The sequence below is a fragment of the Scyliorhinus torazame genome, chromosome 7, assembly GCF_047496885.1.
Source record: "Scyliorhinus torazame isolate Kashiwa2021f chromosome 7, sScyTor2.1, whole genome shotgun sequence".
In the NCBI taxonomy this organism is placed as follows: domain Eukaryota; kingdom Metazoa; phylum Chordata; class Chondrichthyes; order Carcharhiniformes; family Scyliorhinidae; genus Scyliorhinus; species Scyliorhinus torazame.
Genome location: NC_092713.1, coordinates 116200088 through 116224275, shown reverse-complemented (window position 1 = coordinate 116224275; position 24188 = coordinate 116200088). Strand labels below are relative to the sequence as shown.

Sequence of the window (24188 nt, the reverse complement as noted above, 5' to 3'; positions counted from 1 at the left end):
CAAGCCTCCCTACCAGAAGTGAAAAGGTGAAAAGTTATCCCTAGTTGGTTTTCCTTTTCATTCCTTCAGGTAAGCAGCAAGTTATTTGCGAGTGAACTATTTTTGTGCCGGTCTTAATGCTTTGGCATTCAGCACAGCATCAGGTTGACAACGATTGCCAAGTTATATTCAGTTTGGCAAGTGCCTCGCCTTCAATTGCGGAGAGAACCAAATAATCACAATCTTAAACTTTGCCTTTACATTTAAGAGAAAAGATCCACACATCAACCTGGTCCAGTCAAGGAAGCATCCAGAGCTAAAAATGTAAAAAGATTGTACACATAAAAATCCTTTCAAAAACTGGCTCGTGCAGATGTAGCCCATTTTAACTCAAGCCAATTAAAGTTGTATCCACCATCCAGAAATGCAGTAAAGCTAATTTCATAGATTTATTTAGACTTCTGAATTGGTACAGCTGTAAAAAATATTTGATTTATGTTTTGGTTTAATCTTGTGTAACTTAAAACAGCATTTCAACAGAAAAATACTGGGTCTTTACAAACACACAGACTCCCTCTATAAAGATGTACAAAAATAGATGGAAAAACCCCTTTTAATAAAAACCCAAAATGTGTCCCCGATGAAAACAGAAATCTCAGGTTCATTCTGTTAAAAGGTTCCGAACAGAAAATATTCTCACTGATGCAGGATTCCAAAAAAAAAAGAACTTTAGGGGAAAGAAAGGCTATGGTTGGAAGAGGATTATAAAGTCTCTGCACTGAGTGGCATCAGGTCTGAGAGGATGCAAAACTTCAATCACTTCATTCTTTATACTCCAGAAACTGTTGCAGTCTTTTTCTGTGTTCTGGTGAAAGCTGGACAGCTCTGAAATTAACACAAAAGAAAACCAATATGAACCAGTTTCTGGTCAGTGCATTTTAGATTTGTAAGTTATTGAACATGTTCGTTCAAAATTTTCAGAAGAGTTGAGAGTAAGAGGCCAGTTTCATTTAAAGTTCATTTTATCACAATTCTCGTATAAGTGAGGGATCTGAAACTGTATCTTATAGCAACATTTAGAACATTAGAGCATGCATAAAAGACAAACTTACTTCAAATGTTCTCCGAAGGTGGTGGTTATTCTGTAAATTGCAGTTTTCAAGGAGGCACGGAGGGCAAATCTCAGTGTCTTATAAGAAGAATCTATCAGAGTGCCTGTAGACCTAGCTGGTTTGCTGGAGGCATGAGGTAGTTTAAAATGCCTGTCTACAGCCTGTTTAAAAGGAAATAATGCAATCACAGTAAAACTAGTAGGGAATCACAGAGGTTTGAAAGGAACTTTATATATTTAAAAAATAAATAAATAAATAAATCAATCGGAAATAAATGGACAGATAAGATTTATGTGGTCCAAAATATAAAGACATTTTATTTAAAGAAATAGTTTGATCAGGTCTTCCCTTTTAGATGTAGACTTCCTTCCTGCCATGTACAGCTTGTACTGGATTGAGAAACTGAATGGCACGGTGAATTAGCCTGCTGCACTTTCACCCAGAACCTGTACTCCAAATCCAGTTTGAGTGATGGGATGGAAACCCTTTCTCTTTGATGGCTTCAATATTTCATATGAAATGACCTGAGACAATTTTAACATAGTTCCCATGGGAAATGCGAATATCCGAATAGTAGGAAGTTGTGGTCATCATTAATTGGGGCAAAGGTACACTGTTCAAAGCTTCTCCTTGTAACGGAGATGTTTATCTGGAATGGGAGTCTACATTATATTCAAAGTGTGAAAGTACATCACCCCCAGCCATAGTTAAGTGCATAATTATTTGAGAATTTAAAAAAAACCTATGACACCAAAGGCAAGATCTGACTCTCATTAGAGTCTCTTGTACCCATTTGTCCCCAAATCCCCTGTATAATATTCAAAAAAAGAGTAATCTTCCACATAAGCAATTCAAGGAGTGAATTACATTGCTGGTTTGTGATTTCAGGATACGCTGCATTTGACTTGTCAAGGAGTGTAAGTAACTGAACAAATTGAGAGGCTATGACCTAAGCTTTTACAGGTCTTGTGATTAACAAGTTGGTATCCAGTTGCTCGCCAATTTGGGGGGGGGGGAAAAACCCTCATAAAACTGGTTGAATTGCAGTTTCATAATCAGAGGTTCTCCTTGACATTATTACACTGCCCAAGGAGACGCTTTGAACAGTGTACAGGTTAGCCTCAGGACTCCTGGTTAGTGGGATTTAGCTGGTGTGGAGAGTGGGGAGTAAAAGAAAAATAAAGTGAAGACTGACATACACAATACATTTCTAATTACAGACCATTTACTCAATAATATAATCCACGAGAAAAAGCAGAGCTTCAAATGTGTGAGTGCCCAGCACATCCTATAAATTAACCTTACCTCCTGGAGAGAGAGCATGGCACACAAAATAGATGACAATGTTGTCTGTACGACACCATATCTGTCCTCTATATATGAGGCTGCTACAAGGTGAGAGAGGCCTGCAAAATAAACAAAAAATGATACACAGCAACTAAACCCAAACACCAGCAAAATTAAATAAAACCTCACTACTCCTGACTAGAACAATCCAGATTCTTTGCAGTGTATTGTCATGAGAATGTCGCTTTAAGAAATGTTTGGCTGCTCGTGTTACTGCAGTGATGTCAGAGTGTGGGTAGAGCTGGGCTCTGGTTCTGCTTTTTAGTTTCACTTTGAGAAAAGCTTGGGTGTGTCTGTCTTTTTGGTTTCGTTTTTCAGTGTGTTGCAGCTGAAGTCAGCCAGAGCAGCTGTACTGTTGATCGCTCTGCTATGAAGGACTATCTCTTGATCATTTGGTGAATTCAGAAATTTAAATGTTTTCAGTATTGAATGTAAACCCTGATGTGCTTCTGTTTAAAGGTTGTTAAGTCTTTTGGATGTTAAAAGGACATCTTAAAGGATTACTTAGTGTTGTATTCTTTGGGGGTTATCTTTGAATTAATGGTTGCTAAGATATTCACTATTTGTTTTAAAAAGGTTAACTTGAGTTCATAGAATAAATATTGTTTTGTTTTTAAAAATACTTTTCCATTTCTGCTGTACCACACCTGTAGAGTGGGCCATGTGCTCATTATACCACAATCTATTAAAAGTTGTGGGTCAGGTGAACTCCATGATACACTTTGGGGTTCTCTAAACACTGGCCCAAAACAATTGGGGGCTCGAGGGGGATAAAAGTCTATCTATTGGATTGGCTTAGTGAACTTAAAGACAGTGAGGGGTGAGCATATTGTGGTTGCTTTTCAGGTGTGGTATTTTAGTTTAAGTGGGGAGTGTGTTGTGGACAATGGCTCTTCCAGAGGCTCAGAAGTTTTTTGGGGTGGAGACGGTCACACGCAGTACCTTACGGACAGAGACTAAAAACAGACTGTTAGATTTGGCAAAAACATTGCAGTTAACATTACCTGACAAAATGCGATAAGGTGAGGTAATTATGGCGGTGGCTAAGCATTTAAACTTGCCTGAGATACAATCTGACTCAATAGAAATGGCAAAGATCCAGTTGCAGATTAAGCAACTTGAACATGAAAAAGACTTAAAGCAGCTTGAATATGCAATGAGAGAAAAAGATAGCGAGAGTTTGAACTTCAGAAAATGGCCATGAAACATGACAGTCAGTTAAAATTGACAGACGTAGAGGGAAACCTACAGTTGGATGATTGTGATGAGGATAGTGAGAAAGAGAGTCATAGTCGAAGGTGTGGTGGGGATCTATTTAAATATGTCCAAGCATTGCCAAAGTTTGACGAGAAGGTAGAAGCCTTTTTCATTTCATTTGAGAAGGTAGCTAAACAAATGAAATGGCCACAGGACATGTGCGTATTACTGATTCAAACAAAGCTGGTAGGTAGGGCTAGTGAAGTGTTTGCATCACTACCGGAGGAGGTATCTGGGACGTATGAGGAGGTGAAAAAAATCCATCTTAGGTGCATATGAACTAGTGCCTGAAGCTGACAGACAAAGGTTTAGAAATTTAAGGAAAGAATTTGGTCAAACATACATGGAGTTTGAAAGGCTCAAACAGAGTAATTTTGATAGGTGGATAAGGGCTTTGAAAATAGACCAAACATATGAAGCTCTCAGAGAAATTATACTTTTGGAGATTTAAAAATTCAATTCCTGGGCGGCGCGGTGGTTGGCGTTGCTGCCTCGCGGCGCTGGGGTCCCGGGTTCGGTCCCGGCTCTGGGTCACTGTTCGTGTTGAGTTTGCGCATTCGCCCCCACGGCCTGGGGATGTGCGGGGTGGGTGGGTTGGACATGCTGGGTTGTCCCTTGGTTGGAGGGGGGCGAGTTGGGTACACTAAATTTAAAAATTAAAAAAAAAAAATTCAATTCCTGATATAGTGAGAACTCATGTGGAAGAGCAGAGGGTTAAAATGGCGAGATTAGCAGCAGAAATGGCAGATGATTATGAACTAGTTCATAAATCAAAGCTTGGTTTCCGACATCAGTTTCAGCCTGTGAGGGATAGAAACTGGGGACATGAGAAATACTCAAGTGGTAAAAGAAAGCCCAAGTAAAGCGAAGGAGGTGCAAAAGATTGTACAGACTGATTGAGAGGTGATTGATAAGAAGGTGCCAGATGTCTTTAAAGAATTTACTTGTGTGGGTAAAGTTTACTCATGTGCATCAGGAGGAGTAGGTAAAGAAGTCACAATTTTAAGCGATAAGAGAGCTTAGTCAATCTTTAATGGTAAGAGATGAGGAGTTATGTAGTTTGGGAAGAATGTTGCCAGAAAAGATGGTAATATGTGGAATTCAGGGTGAGAGGGGTAGCGTTCCATTATATAAGATAAGGTTGGAAAGTCCAGTGAAGAGTGGTGAAGTGGTAGTTGGAGTAATAGAGAAACTATGTTGTCCAGGAATACAGTTTATCTTGGGTAATGATATAGCTAGATCGCAGGTGGGAGTGATGCCTACTGTGGTTGATAAGCCAGTGGAAAATCAGACAACTGAAGTGTTGAAGGACGAATATCCTGGGATTTTTCCGGATTGTGTAGTAACAAGGTTGCAAAGTCACAGGTTAAAACAAGAGGAGAAATCAAAGAGAGAAGATGACGTTGAAGTGCAATTGTCAGAAACGATTTTTGATCAGATGGTTGAAAATGAACAAGAACAGGTGGAGGATGAGGCGGATATTTTTAGTTCAAGAAAATTGGCGAAGTTACAACAAAAAGATATAGAAATAAAACGGATGCATCAGAAAGCATTTATGGAAGAGGAATCTGTGTATACCAGAGTGCTATTACCGGAAAAGTGATGTCTTGATGAGAAAATGGAGACCTTTACATGTGCAGGCGGATGAAAAGTGGGCAGAAGTTCATCAAGTAGTATTGCCGGTAGGGTATAGAAAGGTGTTGCGAGTTGCACATGAGGTACCAGTGGGAGGTCATTTGGGGACAAGAAAAACTCAAGCTAAAATCCAGAAACATTTTTGTTGGCCTGGACTCCATAAAGATGTAGTTAAATTTTGTCAATCATGTCACACATGTCAAGTGATAGGGAAACCTCAAGCAGTGATAAAACCAGTGCCCTTAATACCCATTCCAGCATTTGAGGAACCTTTTACAAGGGTCCTAATTGATTGCGTAGGCCCGCTTCCTGAAACAAAAAGTGGGAATCAATATCTTTTGACTATAATGGATGTGTCTACTAGGTTTCCAGCGGCCATTACAGTACGTAATATTACAGCTAAAAAGATTGTGGAGGAGTTACTTAAATTCTTTACTAGATATGGACTACCCACAGAAATACAATCGGATCAAGAATCAAATTTTACCTCGAGGTTATTCAAAGAAGTTCATGGATAGCTTAGGAATAAAACAATTTAAATCAACTGCGTACCATCCAGAATCGCAGGGAGCGTTAGAAAGATGGCATCAGACATTAAAGACAATGTTGAGGGCTTATTGTCACGATTATCCAGAGGATTGGGATAAAAGAATTCCATTTGTACTGTTTGCAATTAGGGATGCACCTAATGAGTCAACCAAATTTAGTCCTTTTGAACTAATTTTTGGTCATGAGGTAAGAGAACTACTTAAATTGATTAAGGAAAAATTGGTGGGTGAGAAATCGGAAATTACATTATTGGATTACGTGTCAAATTTTAGGGAACAATTAAATAGAGCAGGTGAATTGGCTAGACAACATTTGAAAGTTGCACAAAATGTGATGAAACGGGTAGCGGACAAGAAACCCAAAGTTCGTAGTTTTGCCAGTGGAGATAAACTTTTAGTATTGTTACCAGTGGTAGGTGAACCTTTAAAAGCTAGGTTTTGTGGACCTTATCAGATTGAAAGGAAATTAAGTGAGGTGAATTATGTGGTAAAAACACCAGATAGAAGGAAGACTCACCGAATGTGTCATGTGAATATGCTGAAAAGGTACTTTGAAAGGGAAGGAGAGAAAAAGGAGGAAGTTTTAATGATTCTAACTCAAAGTGACGAACCAAATCCAGATGACTGTGAATTTGACATACCTCAAATTAAATTGGAAAATGAGGATATTCTCAAAAATTGGGAAGTTATCTTCCAGAGGAAAAACAAACTGATCTGAAAGAGTTATTGATACCACATGGGCAAGTTTGTGGAGACAAATTGGGAAGTACTAAAATGGCTATACATGATGTAGATGTGGGAAATGCTGTTCCTGTCAAACAACATCCATATAGACTTAATCCTTTAAAATTGGCACAGGTTAACAAAGAGATTGAGAGTATGCTTAAAAATGGCATAATTGAAGTGGGTTGCAGCCAATGGAGCTCACCCATAGTGACGGTATCTAAACCAGACGGTACCCAATAGTTGTGTGTTGACTATAGAAAGGTTAATGCAGTTACAAGAATGGACTCTTATCCTATCCCACGTTTGGAGGATTGCATTGAGAAAGTGTGACAGTCTGCTTTCATTTCCAAATTGGATTTATTTAAAGGTTACTGGCAGGTACCTGTATCCGAAAAGGCAAGGAAATTTCAGCTTTTGTGACTCCCGATGGTATATACCAATTCAACGTTATGCCATTTGGCATGAAAACCGCCCCAGCCACATTTCAACCGTTAACTAACATAGTCGTTTCAGGATTACCCAATTGTGCAGTATACATCGACGATCTGGTAATTTTCAGCCAGACATGGACAGCACATTTAAAACATCTGATGGAGTTATTCGATCGACTTCAGGAGGCGGGTTTGGTGATAAACCTAGCCAAAAGTGAATTTGGAAATACCAAGTCACTTTCCTTGAGAAGTTTTCGATACCCTCGAGACAAAGGGAAATAATGCAATTTCTTGGCATGAGTGGATTTGATCGAACATTTGTGCAAAAGTTTTGTAGCGTGATTGCTCCACGGATGGACCTGCTGAAGATAAGTCAAAAATTTCAATGGACAGCGGACTTTCAACAGGCATTTGACGGCCTGAAAGCGGTGACAACCAATTCTCCTGTGTTGGAGAATTGCAAGGGACTCTGATCAGATTGAACTAAAGTATCTGACTTTAAAGAGAAATGCCAAGACGTAGAGCAATGGACGGATCGCGCAGAGACTTTCTTGTTCAAAGAGACTGTCAATCGAGACGGATTTCGGTTGGAGGAAGAAGAACAGGAAAAAAATGGACTATATTTTTATACCTGTCTGCGCGTGTTGTTTTTTGAAACGATAAAGTATATTTTCTGTGTGCATTTCTTAACGGATGATGAAAAGGTGAAAAATGAAACCATCTTGAAGTTGATAGTTTATTTTTTTTCTTGGGGGAGGTGGCACGAGAATGTCGCTTTAAGAAATGTTTGGGTGCTCAGGTTACTGCAGTGATGTTAGAGTGTGGGTGGAGCTGAGCTCTGGTTCTGCTTTTTAGTTTCACTTTGAGAAAAAGCCTGGGTGTGTCTGTCTTTCTGGTTTCGTTTTTTAGTGTGTTGCAGCTGAAGTCAGCCAAAGCAGCTATGCTGTTGATCTCTCTGCCATGAAGGACTATCTCTTGATCATTTGGTGATTTCCGAAATTTAAATGTTTTCAGTATCGAATGTAAACCCTGATGTGCTTCTGTTTAAAGGTTGTTAAGTCGTTTGGATGTTAAACAGACAGCTTAAAGGATTACTTAGTGTTGTATTCTTTGGGGGTTATCGCTAAGATATTCACTGTTTGTTTTAAAAAGGTTAACTTGAGTTCATAGAATAAACATTGTTTTGTTTAAAAAAATACTTTTCCATGTCTGCTGTACCACACCTGTAGAGTGGGCCGTGTGCTCCCCATACCACAATCTATTAAAAGTTGTGGGTCAGGTGAACTCCATGATACACTTTGGGGTTCTCTAAACCCTGACCCATAACACTATTATGGTCCTTCCCATGATAACATGCCTGGCACCATTCAGTTTGACAGGTCAACCTCCGAGTCATTTGAAATCGAGAATGTGGTCATAGAATCTGCAGTGCAGAAGGAGGCTATTCGGCCCATCTAGTCTGCACCGGCCCTTGGAAAGAGCACCCCACCTCCACCCTATTCCCGTAACCGAGTAACCCCACCCAATCTTTTTGGATACTAAGGCAATTTAGCATGGCCAATCCACCTAACCTGCACATCTTTGGACTGTGGGAGGAAACTGGAGCACAGACACAGGGAGAATGTGCAGACTCCACACAGACAGTGACCCTAGTCGGGAATCGAACCTTGGACCCTGGAGCTTTGAAGCAACTGTACTAACAACTGTGCTACCGTGCTGCCCAGGTCTGACAAAGGTCTGAAATAGGCCTGCATTTATCCCCCACTTGATTGGTATCTGTTTCTCCGGCCTACTGACCAACGCTTTTCCTGTTGACATGGAAGGAGTACAGCTGCACACACCGTCAGATGGGAAGCTCCTCAACCTACAGAGACTTACTTAACGTTTAAAGTTTACCGAGCTGTAGACTAATGATTAACTAACAACTGAGCAGCAAACCTGGATGAAAGTAAAGTTGCTCTTGATTTATTCTGCAATATAAGTTTTAGGTTTATTAAATGTAATTTGTTCACTGAAGCTATGCCAGATGGTGTCTAGAATAATCCAGTTGTTTAGTTCCATTCTAAGCCCTTGAGCATGTTGATAACTTATTCTTGCAGATCAGCAGTTTGGTCTGGCAATAGTCAACAGGTTGGAAATGCCAGTCTACTGTGACTTTAACTGCTGTCCAATATTCTTTGATCTGGTCAATCCAACGATGCAACCAGATGAAGAAAATACCAATCCTCAGTTATTTAAAAGAAAAGTAAAAAAAAAATTGTATCTCATGGGGTGAATTTAAAAGAAAAACAGAAAATGTTGGAAATATTCAGCAGGTCTGGCAGCATCAGTGGAGACAGAAAGAATTAACGTTTTAACTCGATGGCACAGTGGTTAGTACTGCTGCCTCATAGTGCCAGGGACTTGGGTTCAATTCCGGCCTTGGGCCACTGTCTGTGTGGAGTTTCTATGTTCTCCCTGTGTCTATGTGGGTTTCCTCTGGGTGTTCCAGTTTCCTCCCACAGTCCAAATATGTGCAGTTTAGGTGGATTGGCCATGATAAATTGCCCTATGTGTACAGGGATGTGCAGGTTAGGTTGTGGAGTTATGGAAATAGGATATGGTTGGCATGGGTAGAGTGCTCATTCAAAGGATTGGTGCAGACTCAACGGGCTGAATGGCCTCCTTCTGCACTGCAGGGATTCTATGATTCAACGACCTTTCATCATTGTTCAGGAGAGTTATTAGAAACAGGTCAGGTGTGCTGACATTGTCGGATAAGCCCTTCATTGTCTGACAAGTCCTTCATTCTCCTGCCAGTTTGCTACCATTTCTGAAGTTCTGCAAGCAATAGGAGTTAAACATCAAATTTTATTCCCACTTTCAAAACATTTCCAGAGGCAGCTGTATATAGCATGTTTTTGTCTTCAAGGAATATTAGAGATTTTCAGCATGAATATGTACACACACTGGTTAATCTTCTGTGTATATTCCAATACCTCATGCCTGCATTGATAACCCTTCAGCCCTATGCCTGCCACATTCTTTCACATCTTAGCTGACTCCATGCAGTGGAGGATGGCTGGAAGGAATATGGAATGGTGGGCTGAGGGGCCCAAATTTAAACAGGTTGGGTTGGAGGCAGGTCAGTGGAGCGATAAAACATTGGTCAAGGTCACAATGCACCTGAAAGAATCAGACGACATGGTCAGTTCCAGCTGAAATCAGATGCAAGGCAAGTACACTCATGTTCAGCTAAAAGGATTCAGATTGAATAGACATTGAAATAGTGTGACGCCAATAGCATGTCAGAATAGTATTACAGGAAGTAAATCATTAGATAAAGTTTTCACACATTTCTGTTGCCTTCCTATTGCTACTCCCCTCACTCTCTCTCTCTCATTTCTAGATTTCCCTTGCAGGAGTTGATGTGTATAACAGGGTGTAATTGGCAGGGAATTGTTAAGGGTTCCAGGTCATATTTTCCTGTGTTGGTATTGGGTGCTGAGCATATAGGGAACAGGAATTGCCGAGGTCACGGGCCACATTCATTCATCCTGGGGTGGAGGTGCGATGCACAACAAAGCGGTTCATTTTAAAAAAGCCTATATTGGACCTGGACATCCCCAGTTCAGCAATTATAATGACAGGCCTCCAAATAGCCAAGATATTCCCCATCATATACTTAGCATCAGACAAGTTTTCCACGGTGGTAAAGGTATATAAAAATCACTGAAAATGTTTATGGGCGAGCTTATCTTTATAGAGCTTAAGTTAAAGCAAAATGAAAACAAATAGATTGCTGCTAAAGAACAATTCCTTAATGATGGTATCACTGGTGCCTTAAAAAGAGCTATAACTTCAAAGGGTGGGGCAAAACAATTCTAAATAAACCACCAAGAGTTAATGAAAAACTCCATGTAACACTTGGGTTGGACTAACTGGAAGTAGTCAAATTAAATGGAATAAAATTTATTGGTTCGAAAGAATTCCTTAACAGTTATGGTTTCATTCTGTAAATACCATATTTCACACAGGCCATTTACCTTCAAGAGCCCATATATGTGCTTGACTGTTGGCAAACAGAGCCTGACTTGAAGCTTCTGGAAGCTGAAAAGAAAATGCAATTAAAACTAATCTCACTTCGTTATAAAAATTAAAAAAGACATGTATCATAAGTAAGATTGGCAAGACAGGACAGCTGGGATTTTGAAATATCCATGGCATGTCAGTCAAACACAAACATCAAACATATAGAGTGGAGTTCAAAGCAACTTAGCGATCGGCAAAATTGTGCAAGGTGTATTTTATTACTTAAAAAAAAAAAATCAGACATTCATAACTGAAACTAGAGAGCTTAGAAGTTCTCTTAATTACTTCAATGAGGTGTGATTTTAAAAAGTATTTTTCTCACATTCCTCTGTTCCTCAAGTGCAGATGCACTGTAATAGTCCCAGTTTAAGTACCAGACCATCGGCTTGATGGCTGTTCCCTTCGATCAACAAAATAACTACAAGCAGTAAAATGCAGAAGAAGCCGCAGAACCATACGTCAACACCAATGTTGCAAGTTTAATTGAGATGCTTGAGGAGTGAAGCTACTTTCAAACAGTTATGTTGAATTTTAACCAATTATTTCTGAATATTATGGGCTGTTATGTCAGGAAAGCCCCAGTCACTCTGTGGACAATTAATAGTTTGCAGTGGTTCGAACTGGAAGAGTGGTCCTGAAGCAAGGTCACAGACCTGAAACATTAACTCGGTAGATTTCTCTCCACAGATGCTGCCTGACTCACTGGCCATATCAAAATTTTCAGTATTTTAATTATAGTTGTTTAGAGCTCTGAATAGAGTAGTGTAAGAAATACAATAAAAGCTCTCCATTTATTTAAAAATAGATGACAAAGTAATTGGCACTGGATCCCAATTTATTACTTTCACCACCATAGACATGAGCACTACTTTCTAATTATACACAATATCATGTATTTGTTTTCACCTGTTGCAAGTGAGTACAAGCCCAGTCGATTCAGTCTTTCTTCATGTCAGTCCTGCCATCCCGGGAATTAGTCTGGTGAACCTTCGCTGGACACCCTGAATAGCAAGAATGATCTTCCTCAAACTAGGAGACCAAAACTGCACACAATACTCAAGGTGTGGCCTCACAATGGCCCTGTATAACTGTTGCAAGAGATCCCTACTCCTATACTCAAATCCTGTCGCAATGAAGACCATGATGCCATTACTTTCCTCAATGCCTGCTGTACCTGCATGCCAACCTTCAGCGACGGTTCCACCAAGACACCCAGGTCTCGTTGCACTTTCCCTTTCGCTAAACTGCCACTTTTCAGATAATAATCTGCCGTCCTGTTTTTGGCACCAAAGTGGATAACCTCACATTATATTGCACTTGCCAATTATTTGCCCACTCAACCAGCCCGCCCAAGTCACCCTGCAGCCTCTTTGCAATCCTTCTCACAGCACGCACTACCACCCAGCTTAGTGTCATCTGCAAATTTGGAGATATTGCCTGCAGTTCCTTCATTCAAATCATTAGTGTATATTGTGAACAGCTGGGGTCGCAGCACTGAACCCGGCGGTACCCAACTAGTTATTGCCTGCTACTCTGAAATGAACCTGTTTATTCCCACTCTCTGCTTTCTGTCTGCCAACCAGTTCTCTATCCACGTCAATACATTACCTCCAATACCATGAGCTTTAATTAATTTTTTTTCTTTATAAATTTAGAGTACCCAATTATTTTTTCCCAATTAAGGGGCAATTTGGTGTGGCCAATTCACCGACCCTGCACATCTTTGGTTTGAGGGGGTGAAACCCCTGCAGACACGGGGAGAATGTGCAAACTCCACATAGACAGTGACCCGTGTTCGATATCAATGCTGTAGGCAGCAGTGCTAACCACTGCATCACCATGCTGCCCTCCATAAACTTTACATTTTGCTCACTAATCTCTTGTGTGGAACCTTGTTAAAAGCCTTTTGAAAGTCCAGATACACAACAACCTCTGGTTCATCGTTGATCACTCCACAGGTCACATCCTCAAAAATTTCCAGATTTGTCAAGCATGATTTACTTTAGTGAATCCATGTTGACTTGGACTGATCCTGTCCCTGCTTTCCAAACGCTCAGTTATTTCATCCTTAATAATTGACTCCAGCATTTTCCCCACCACCGATGTCAGGCTAATTGGTCTACAATTCCCTGTTTTCGCTCTCCCTCCTTTTTTAAAAAGGGGTTACATTAGCTACCCTCCAATCCATTGGAACTCTTCCAGAGTCTATAGAATGCTGGAAGATGATCACAAATGTGTCCATTATGTCTAGGGCCACTGCCTTAGGTACCCTGGGATGCCAAGCATCAGGCCCAGGGGACTTATGGGGGTTTTAATCCCATTAATTTCCCCAATACAATTTCTTGACTAATAAAGATTTCCTTCAGTTCCGCCTTCATGCCAGACCTTCTGTCCCCTAATATTTCCGGAAGGTTATTTGTGTCCACCTTAGTGAAGACAGATCCAAAGTATTTGTTCAACTAGTCTACCATCTCTTTGTTGCCCATTATGAATTCACCTGACTCTACTTGTAAGGGACCTACATTTGTCTTAAGCAGTCTTTTTCTCTCTGGCTGACTCTTAAATGCCCTCAGGAATGGGCAAGAAATGCTGGTCAGCCAGTGACACCAACATCCCACAAGAGAATTAAAAAAACACCGGAAAGGGCAGGGAGTGTGGACTAACCTATGAAAATTCTCTAAATATTCAAAAGTCAGAAAAATCAGGGACGGCACGGTGACACAGTGGTTAGCACTGCTGCCTCATTGTGCTGAGGATCTGGGTCACTGTCGATGTGGAGTCTGCACATTCCCCCATTCCTGGGTGGGTCTCACCCCCACAATCCAAGGGTAGGTAGGTGGATTGACCACACTAAATTGCCCCGTATTTCTATGCTCGCTCCCCATCCCCTCCTCTCTTTTGGGCTTATACTCGCTGGAAGGATGAGAGGGGATCTGATCGAGGGATATAAAATACTAAAAGGGATTGATAGAGTAAATATAAACCAAATGTTCCCCTTGTGGGGCAATCTAGAATGAGTGGCCAGTTATCGGTTGAGAGGTGGTAGATTTAGAACTGAGATGAGGAGGAACAACTTCTCACAGAGGATGGTGAATTTGTGGAACTCGCTGCCCCATGGTGCGGTGGAGTCTGAGTCGTTAAATGATTTCAAGGAGATAGATATATTTCTGATAAAAAGGGGTTAAGGAATTTGGGGAACAGGTAGGGAAGGGGATTTGAGACCAGGAAGAGATCAGTCATGATCTAATTGAATGGAGCAGGCTCAAGGGGCTGAATTGCCTACTTCTGCTCTTAATTCCTATGTTCTGGGATAATCCCCACCCATTTCTCTTAACCCTTGTGTTTTCCTCCCAATTTCCCTCCTTCCCCTCATTCGTAGAACTAAGTGATGGCTTGGTCCTGTGTGGTCACAGAGACTAATACTGACCGATGGAACCAATTTCCACAACATCTGCCAAATCAGAAACTGATGTGGAGGGCAAGATTCCAGAGCCTCTTGATCAATTGGGATGAGATTATCTGACATTCTCCAAAAGAGAAAGGGGTAGATTTTCACTGGAGGTATGACATAAGCATCAATCTCCATCCTGCCCTACTAAGAGAAAAATGCTGCCTTTTTAGTGAAGTGAAAATTACTTTAGCTGAAATATGAAGATATGTTTGATGCTTACAAAACATTCATATGTGACCTCTTTCTAAGAGCAGATACTAATGATTGATCTTAATGGGTCTGAATCACAGTTGTGATATATAGTTGCTAATCTGGCTGGAATGCTAATTAACTGCAGGCAACACTAGTTATTTATTTGCTGCTCAGGTTACAGAGTAACTGCTTGTAAATTTAATCAACAACATTCCCTGTAAGAAAATACATGCCAGCATACACACACACACAAACAAAATATTACAGCTTTCTTTCCTCCTATGAATTTCAAACAGTTAACAGAATTATTGATCTTAAGACCTGAAGGGATTAAAAGATGGAAACAACACAATCTTTTGAAATCTCTGGCCTGGTCAGAATGAGCTCATCATTCACTCCCTACTTGAGGAGGCAATGCTCCAAAAGAAAATGGAAACAGGAGCGAGAGATGACAGTATTCATCATATCATTACCAAAAGTGTCATTATTTATAAAGTTTGAAATACAAGAGAAGCCTTTCTTAGAGGACTAGCCCATTATTTATTTTTGCATTATGTGTATGCATTCATACCTTTTATTTTTTAGTATTTACAGATTGTGAAGCGAATGGAATATTTGCAAGATATCTGGTGTTCATCCCCCCCATTCCAAAATGGAAATGTTCACTCTTTGAATTGGCTAAGTGAATAGAAGTGCGAGAAACAGACTTTGTGTTCACATTCCTTAACTAATTTTACCCCAATGAAATTAACTGCACACAACTTTCACTCAATGAAATTAGCTGGACACAACTTCCAATGCCAAACTGAAAGAGCCATTTGTTAGCAAGTCAATCCCAAGAAAAGCCCCAGAGAACAGTACAAATGAATTGTTGAGCACGGCAGAACCATTAATGCGAGGATGCTGAACAAAACTACTGTGCAAGCAAAGGGACAAAAAGCAATACAGCATGCAACATGCAGGAAATGTATAATCTAGCATGCTGTTGATCTGATGCAATATATGAGTCACGACTGTACCTTTTTAAATAAATACATTACCAGCCCCCGTTTCGAAAAGAAAGTCTTAACCTAAACAAACAAAATAGATTTCAAAGCCAGGTTAATGCATTTTGTTTTAAAGGTGCTGCATGGAGGCTGCAGGTTACATTTTGTTAAGGCAGCGAACGAGATAAATAACCAATCCAGAACGGAGCAACATTCTGCACCACAAGTGAGACCTGAATCATTCGCTACAGCTCTTTAATTGTCCAATATTGTCACATATTTACATGTAATTAAAACCAAACATTTAACTTATTTGAAATAGACACAAACTCATGCACAGATTGCAAGATGGTCCCAGTAATGTCATTGTGAAATATATTCTCCTCAAGAGCCTGCTCTCCATCTGTGATGCCCTCACATGTAAAGTCAACATGTGTCAACGCACAAAATAAAGGTAAGCAAATATAAATGCTGAGTATCTGACGAAAAAAACCATAATAAATAAGACAACCAAACAACTGCACAAAGTGTGTTTTGTAACAATAATGAAGGAAGCATCCACTGCTGGGTCATCATCTTTCCAAATGAGTCTTCCCTGCTAGTACTGCACCTCAACCGAGTAACGATTTACACAGAACGCTAAAAAGCAAACTTTCACCATCACAAATAACTCCAATACTTCAGGCAGAATGGGCGCGATCTAACAGGAGACACACAAAGCGTTGAGAATTGCCGGATGTTTCCCAACGGCCGACCTGGCGAGTCCGCGACTGATATCGATCCCCCATGGGCTTCATGTTGGGAATGACTGCCCCACCAGCTGATTCACCTGTACCGCGCCAGGCAGCTCCCGGCTAAGGAGGAGGGGCAGCTCTTAAACTGATCCCTCCGAGCTAACCCCAGACAGCACGCAGCCATGCCACCACACAGAGCAGCCCCACGATTTGGAGATACAGACTTGACATGGTGGAGTCGTGACGGAACACCCTGTTCCCCCGAGGGGCTCAGAGGGTCAGCCACAGATCAGCCAGTACCCCCTGGGAGGCAGTGGCAGCGGCCGTCAGTGCGGGGAGTGGAAACAAGAGAACCGCCACCCAGTGCCGTAAGCAGCTCAATGACCTTCACCAGGCCGCATCGGCCCCCTGGCGGTTGGCACCACCCCCCTCTCCCCCAGCACGCTCTGCCCATGCCCATCAGTGGTGCCCATGTTTGTCCCCTGCCATACACCACCACCCCCCCCCCCCATTCCACCGTGATGCATGAAGCTTGCGGCCCTCTCTCTGTCCCCGCAGAAGTTGGCCCATAACAGATGGGAAAGGGCCCAGACGGGCAGTGGATGTCAGAGTCCTCAACCCTGACAAGGAATGGGCAGAGCGCCACGGGAGTGACCGAGGACAGTGAAAGATTGACCTGTCATACACGAGTTATTCATGCCATACAGAATGATCCTTCTCTCTCACTGACCACATGTCCATTCTCCTGCAGGATCTCCATCTGATGGTGTTGACCTGGCATGAGTGGGCACATGAGGGAAAGGGCACACATGTGAGGGCGCAGGAATGTGTATTTGGGCGCGGGCGAGTAGATGCACAAGGGCACGGGCCAGCACGCGAGCGGCCTGCCTTAGCGGACGAGCAAGTGCGCGTAAGAGAGGGGGAACAGGATTGTGTGATTTTTAAAAATTTGTTTATGGGGTATGTACATTGCTGGCTGGGCCAGCATTTAATACCAATCCCCGCAGGCATTTTTTGTTTTTTAATAAAACATTTTATTGAGGCATTTTGGTATAGTAACAACAACAAAATAAACAATATACATGAAACCATAAACATAGTGCAAAAGCCATTTACCTCTCGTACATGTCCCACCCTTATTGACCCCCTACTCTAATCTATACTACTGCCACCCCCCCGCCCCCCCCAAATCTGCTGACGATTAATTTCCCGCAAAGAAGTCGACAAACGGTTGCCACCTCCGGGTGAACCCGAACAGTGACCCTCTCAAGGCGAACTTGATTTTCTCCAAACAGAGAAAGCTAGCCATGTCCGATAGCCAGGAGATAGCTATGTCCGAAATCGGGGGCTTTGAGCCCCTCCATGCTAATAGTATCCGTCTCCGGGCTACCAGGGAAGCCAAGGAGAGAACATCTGCCTCTTTCTCCTCCTGGATTCCCGGGTCTTCTGACACCCCGAAAATGGCCACCTCTGGGCTCAGCGCCACCCTTGTTTTTAAACACCACAGCCGTGACGTCAGCAAACTCCTCCAAAATCCCCTAAGCTTCGGACATGCCCAAAACATGTGGACATGGTTCGCCGGTCCTCCCGCACATTTTGCGCACCTGTCCTCCACCCCAAAGAATCTGCTCATCCGGGCCACTGTCATGTGAGTCAGGTGAACAACCTTAAATTGTATCAGGCTGAGCCTTTGACTCAACGCGTCTGCCCATATACCATCCTCGATCTCACCTCCCAGCTCCTCCTCCCACTTGCGCTTCAGCTCCTCAGTCTGCGTCTCCTCGGACCCCATAAGCTCCTTATAAATGCTCCCTTCTCCTACCCACCCTCTGGAAACTACCCTGTCCTGAATCCCCCTTAGCAGTAGGAGCGGGAAGGTTGACACCTGTTTACAAAGAAAGTCCCGCACCTGCAGATACCCAAATTGGTTTCCCCTCGCCAACCCAAACTTTTCCTCCAACGCCCTCATACTCTGAAAGCTCCCCTCTATGAACATATCCCCCATCCTCTCTATCCCCGCTCTCCGCCATAACCGGAACACCCTGTCCATACTCCCCGGAAAACCGGTGATTATCACAGATTGGGGCCCCGACCGATACTCCCACTGCTCCCACATGACGCCTCCACTGGTCCCAAACTCTCAGGGCCGTCACCACCACTGGGCTGATGGAGTACCGTGCCGGCGGGAACGGCAGAGGCGCAGTTACCAACGCCCCCAAACTGGTGCCCTTACATGAAGCCACCTCCATACGCACCCATGCCGACCCCTCCTCCACCACCCGCTTCCGGATCATGGCTATATTAGCCGCCCAGTAATAGTTGCTAAAATTTGCAGCGCCAGCCCGCCCTCTACCCGACTCCGCTCAAGCATTACCTTCCTTACTCGCGGGGTCTTGCCCGCCCAGGCGAAGCCAGTGATCACTCTGTTGACCCGCTTAAAAAAGGGCCGCGGAATAAAGATGGGGAGACACGGAAATACAAATAGGAATCTCGGGAGGACCGTCATCTTCACCGTTTCCACCCTCCCAGCCAGAGACAATGGAAACGCGTCCCATCTCCGAAAATCGTCCTTCATTTGGTCCACCAGCCGGGCCAGATTCAATTTATGCAGCCGGTCCCATTCCCGCACCACTTGGATGCCTAGGTACCTAAAGCTTCCCCCTACTAATCTAAACGGCAGCTCTCCCAGTCGCCTCTCCTGTCCCCTCCCCTGGACCACAAACATCTCACTCTTTCCCAATTAAGCTTATACCCCGAAAACCGGCCAAATTCCCCGAGAGCCCTCATGATTTCTTCCATCCCCTCTATTGGGTCCGAAGCGTACAGAAGCAGGTCATCGCATAGAGCGAAATCCTGTGCTCCACGCACCCCGCCCCCCCCGGACCAGTCCTCTCCAGCCCCTCGAGGCTCAGAGCAATTGCCAACGGCTCTATAGCCAGCGCAAACAACAGTGGGGAGAAGGGGCATCCCCGTCCCGTCCCACGGTGCAGTCTAAAATAGTCCAATGTTGTCCTGTTCATCTGTACACTTGCCACAGGAGTCTGATACAGTAACCTGACCCAGTCAATAAAGCCCCGCCCGAATCCGACACATCCCAGTATCTCCCACAGATAGTCCCATTCTACCCGATCTATTCTACCCGATCAAAAGCCTTTTCTGCATCCATTGCGATTACTACCTCCACCTCCCGGGGGCATCATGATCACATTTAACAGCCTTCTTACATTGGCCACCAACTGCCTGCCCTTAACAAACCCCGTCTGGTCCTCCCAATAACGTCCGGAACACAATCCTCAATCCTGGAGGACAAGATTTTGGCCAGCAACTTGGCATCTACATTCAACTGGGAGGTCGGCCTGTAGGACCCACACAGCTCTGGGTTCTTGTCTCACTTAAGAATCAGCGAAATCCAGGGCAGCACGGTGGCGCAGTGGTAGCACTGCAGTCTCACGGCGCTGAGGTCCCAGGTTCGATCCCGGCTCTGGGTCACTGCCCGTGTGGAGTTTGCACATTCTCCCAGTGTTTGCGTGGGTTTCGCCCCCACAACCCAAAGATGTGCAAGGTAGCCCGTACCAGCCTCCCCGAACAGACGCCGGAATGTGGCGACTAGGGGCTTTTCACAGTAACTTCATTTGAAGCCTACTTGTGACAATAAGCAATTTTCATTTCATTTCAGGTAGGTGGATTGAACATGCTAAATTGCCCCTTAATTGGAAAAAATGAATTGGGTACTCTAAATTTAATGAAATTAAATAAATCAGCGAAATCGATGCCCGTGACATCGTCAGGGGCAACACCCCTCTTTCCCATGCCTCATTGAACATTCTCATCAACACCGGCCCCAATATCCCAGAGAACTTTTTACAGAACTCCATTGGGTCCTGTAGGCATTTATGAGTCAACCACATTCCGTGGTTCTGGTGTCACATGGAGTTCAGGCAGATTTCTTTCTCTGAAGGACATTAGTGCACCAGTTGAGAGTTTACGACAATCAACGATGGTTTCATTGTCATTAGACTTTTAATGACAGATTTTTATGGATTTCAAATTTCACCATCTGCCGTGGTGGGATTTGAACCCAGGTCCCCAGAGCATTATCGTGGGTCCCTGGTTTAGCAAATTGCTGTGGCCAAGAATCATCTGTTCCTTTACCTACTGATTCATCTCAGGAATCAAACAATTAGTGAATTCAAACAAACAGGACACAGTTACCTGATCTTGTCTCTGAAGCATCCATTCTGAAACGGCACTGTGTTTAGTCACTTCAGGAGTTGTGGTGCTGGCATGGGCAGCTTGACCAAAAAATTCACTTGTGCATGTCGGGTATTCTGAAAATACATGGACACTGTTAACCCCCAATAATGCCTGGAATTCAAAAAAAACATCAACCTACATTCTCAATGTGCTTAATATTTCCTTCTGCACTAAAAGATTAAACTAACAGCTATTCAAATTACTTGGCTTTGAGTTTCCCCCCCCCCCCATTTGCTTTGTAAATGAATGCTTGCAATTTTATTCCAAAGCAAGCCTGACTCACAAGAAACAGAATGTAGCGTGAGGAGTGTTCAGCTTCACTGACCAATAGTCAAAACCAATAACATGGAAAGAAACAGATGCCAAACCAATTATTATTAACCAAACCTCTCTTCAATATTGCTGCATTCACCAATTCAGAAACAGGAGTCTAAACAGCTTGGCTATCTAATAATGCATTTCAATATCTAAAACTGCTGCGTCAATTTTTAAAACTTACTTTCCACAATTAAGTTTGTAATCATGTCTTTCAATGAAATAGCATCTTAACTCCTACAGACCAACCACAGAACAGACCTACCCGAGGAAGTGGAAGCTGAAGTCCAAAGCTTCGGCCCTTTCCTCATTTCGCGAGGACTCCGCATGGCGCCGTAGTTGGGAGAGGCCAAGTCTAACATGTTGCTCATGCGGTTTACAGCTGGAGAGCTCAAAGGACTACAGGAATCTGGTGAAAGAGGGAAGCCAAGTAGGTTCCTGAACGAATTGCTTGAAGGCTTGATCAATGATGATGACAGAGAGCCCTGGGGATGGTGGCTAGAGAGTGGTGTCCGTAAGGAAGGCTGGTAGCTGGCAGGCTCTTCAAGGCACGAAGTTCCTGCAGTAAGAGGAAGAAAGATTACTAGAAAAGCACACCGACATCTGTGCTGTGTCTATTCAAATTAATTTTCCAACAAGATAATTCTCCTGTTAAAATACTTGATTTATATAGTGAAATACAGTAACCAATATTTAAACGTTTAAAGCAACATTAGATTGCTGAAATGATCAGAAAATAAATACAACAACTACAGGCAATTCTTTTAGAAGCAAATTACAGTGTTCTGCAAATATCCTGTTGCCATTCAGTTAATCCAACTCTGAAATGGATGCAAAGGCAACAGGTTGAACAATTCGGATTAATTTCTACTCCACCAACCTGTCTTACATGTAACAATTTCTTCTCTCCACATCCGATGGTCCCCCCCCCCCGCACACCTGCTCTATTAACCAATTGTGCCAAAATAAAAGTTATAAAGCACTGTTTAAACAGAATGGAGATCGAAGCCCGACCTGAAGTGCTTGACAGATGTCTTTCCCCAGGAATCGGTTGTGGCTTCATTCGACCATTACCAGCAACAGTTTCCTGATACTCCATCAGCTTTTGTGTTAGGCAATTTAGCAAAGCCAAGCATTCGCCTGATATGGCTATCCAATTATGAGGATGGCCACCTTAAAAAAACACAGAAAAATGATTAGCTCAGCTTAGATAGTTTTTTTAAAAATAAAATAATTTTTATTAAGGTTTTAACAGAATATCAACAACAAAATGAAAAAGGAACCCAACAGGGTTAAATGCAAAACACAATAAAACAACCCCTATGCCCCCTTCCCCCCTGTACATAAATAATAAATTAACATCCCGAATTAACACAAAACAAACATAGCAAATATATACACCTCCTCAGATCCCCAGTGTAAATAAACAAAATGAAAATAGAACCCCCCCACCCCTCAGGTTGCTGCTGACCAATGTCTACCGTTCTGCCAGAAAGTCTAAGAACGGTTGCCACCGCCTGAAGAACCCTTGTACTGACCCTCTTAAGGCGAATTTCACCCTCTCCAATTTAATAAACTCCGCCATATTGTTGGTCCAGGATTCCACGCTTGGGGGCCTCGCATCCTTCCACTGAAGAAGAATCCTCCGCCGGGCTACCAGGGATGCAAGGGCCAGAATACCGGCCTCTTTTGCCTCCTGCACTCCCGGCTCATTTTCCACCCCAAATATTGCGAGCCCCCAGCCCGGCTTGACCCTGGAACCTACCAACCTCGACACCGGCCTCGCTACGCCGTTTCAAAATTCCTCCAGCGTTGGGCATGCCCAGAACATATGGGTGTGATTCGCTGGGCTCCCCGAGCACCTAACACACCTGTCCTCACCCCCAAAGAACCGACTCATCCTTTTCCCGGTCATGTGTGCCCTGTGCAGCACCTTAAACTGTACGAGGCTGAGCCTCGTGCAAAGAGAAAAAGTTCACCCTCCCAAGGTCATCAGCCCACGTCCCTACTTCGATCTCCTCTCCCAACTCCTCCTCCCACTTACCTTTCAACTCCACCACCGAGACCTCCTTACCTGTAAATATCTGAAGGTGTTCCCCGGGGGAGCCCATACTTCTCCTCCAGCTCACCCAGGCTCGCGAACTTCCTGTCAACAAACAGGTCTCCCAACCTTCGTATCCCTGCCCTGTGCCACCCCGTAAACCCTCCATCTGTTCTCCCTGGGACGAACCGGTGGTTCGCCCTTTTTGGGGTCCACACCGAAGCCCCAACTTCCCCCCGTGCCGCCTCCACTGCCCCCAGATTTTGAGGGCAGCCGCCACTACCGGGCTCGTGGTATACCTCCTTGGAGGGAGCGGCAGCAGCGCCGTTGCCAGCACCCTCAGACTCGTACCCACACAAGACGCCGTCTCCAGCCTCTTCCATGCAGCCCCCTCCCCCTCCATCACCCACTTGCGCACCATCGTCGCATTGGCGGCCCAGTAGTACCCACAGAGGTTGGGCAGCCCCAGCCCCCCCCATATCCCTACTCCACTCCAGGAACACCCTTCTCACCCTCTGAGTCCCTCGCGCCCACACAAACCCCAATATGCTCCTGGTGACCCGCCTAAAAAAGGCCTTTGGGATAAACACGGGGAGGCACTGGAACAGGAACAAAAACCTTGGGAGCACCGTCATTTTGACTGACTGCACCCTACCCGCCAAGGACAGCGGCAACGCGTCCCACCTCTTGAACTCGTCGTCCATTTGCTCCACCAGCCTTGTGAAATTAAGCCAATGCAGGGCCCCCCAGCTCCTGGCCACCTGGACTCCCAAATACCTGAAGCTCCTCTCCGCCCTTTTTAGTGGGAGCTCGCCAATCCCCCTCGCCTGGTCCCCTGGGTGAACCACGAACAGCTCGCTCTTCCCCATGTTGAGCTTGTACCCTGAGAAATCCCCGAACTCCCTGAGGATCCTCATTACCTCCGGCATTTCCCCCCACCAGGTCCGCCACATATAGCAGCAAGTCGTCCGTGTAGAGTGACACCCTATGCTCCTCCCCACCCCTCACCAACCCCCTCCAGTTCCTCGACTCCCTCAGTGCCATAGCCAGGGGTTCAATCGCCAGTGCGAAGAGCAGGGGGGACAGAGGACACCGCTGCCTCGTCCCTC

The 24188-nt window shown here is 43.8% G+C and overlaps 1 protein-coding gene across 4 annotated transcripts in view; it reads right to left on the bottom strand.

Annotated features, from left to right (window-relative positions):
• Positions 1-404: 404 nt before the first annotated feature.
• Positions 405-24188, bottom strand: part of ndc1 (NDC1 transmembrane nucleoporin) — a 58342-nt gene continuing 34558 nt past the window's right edge. For 3 of the 4 annotated variants that reach the window (XM_072511303.1, XM_072511304.1, XM_072511306.1), the window contains 8 exons: positions 22053-22211; positions 21304-21597; positions 20682-20797; positions 15769-15819; positions 11061-11124; positions 2397-2497; positions 1092-1252; positions 405-864 (listed from right to left, as the gene is read on the bottom strand). In XM_072511303.1, the coding sequence (XP_072367404.1) occupies positions 801-864; positions 1092-1252; positions 2397-2497; positions 11061-11124; positions 15769-15819; positions 20682-20797; positions 21304-21597; positions 22053-22211 (1010 nt within the window). In that variant the 3' untranslated portion in view covers positions 405-800. The remainder of the gene's footprint in view (positions 865-1091; positions 1253-2396; positions 2498-11060; positions 11125-15768; positions 15820-20681; positions 20798-21303; positions 21598-22052; positions 22212-24188) is intronic. The other variant, XM_072511305.1, reaches the window with a different exon arrangement.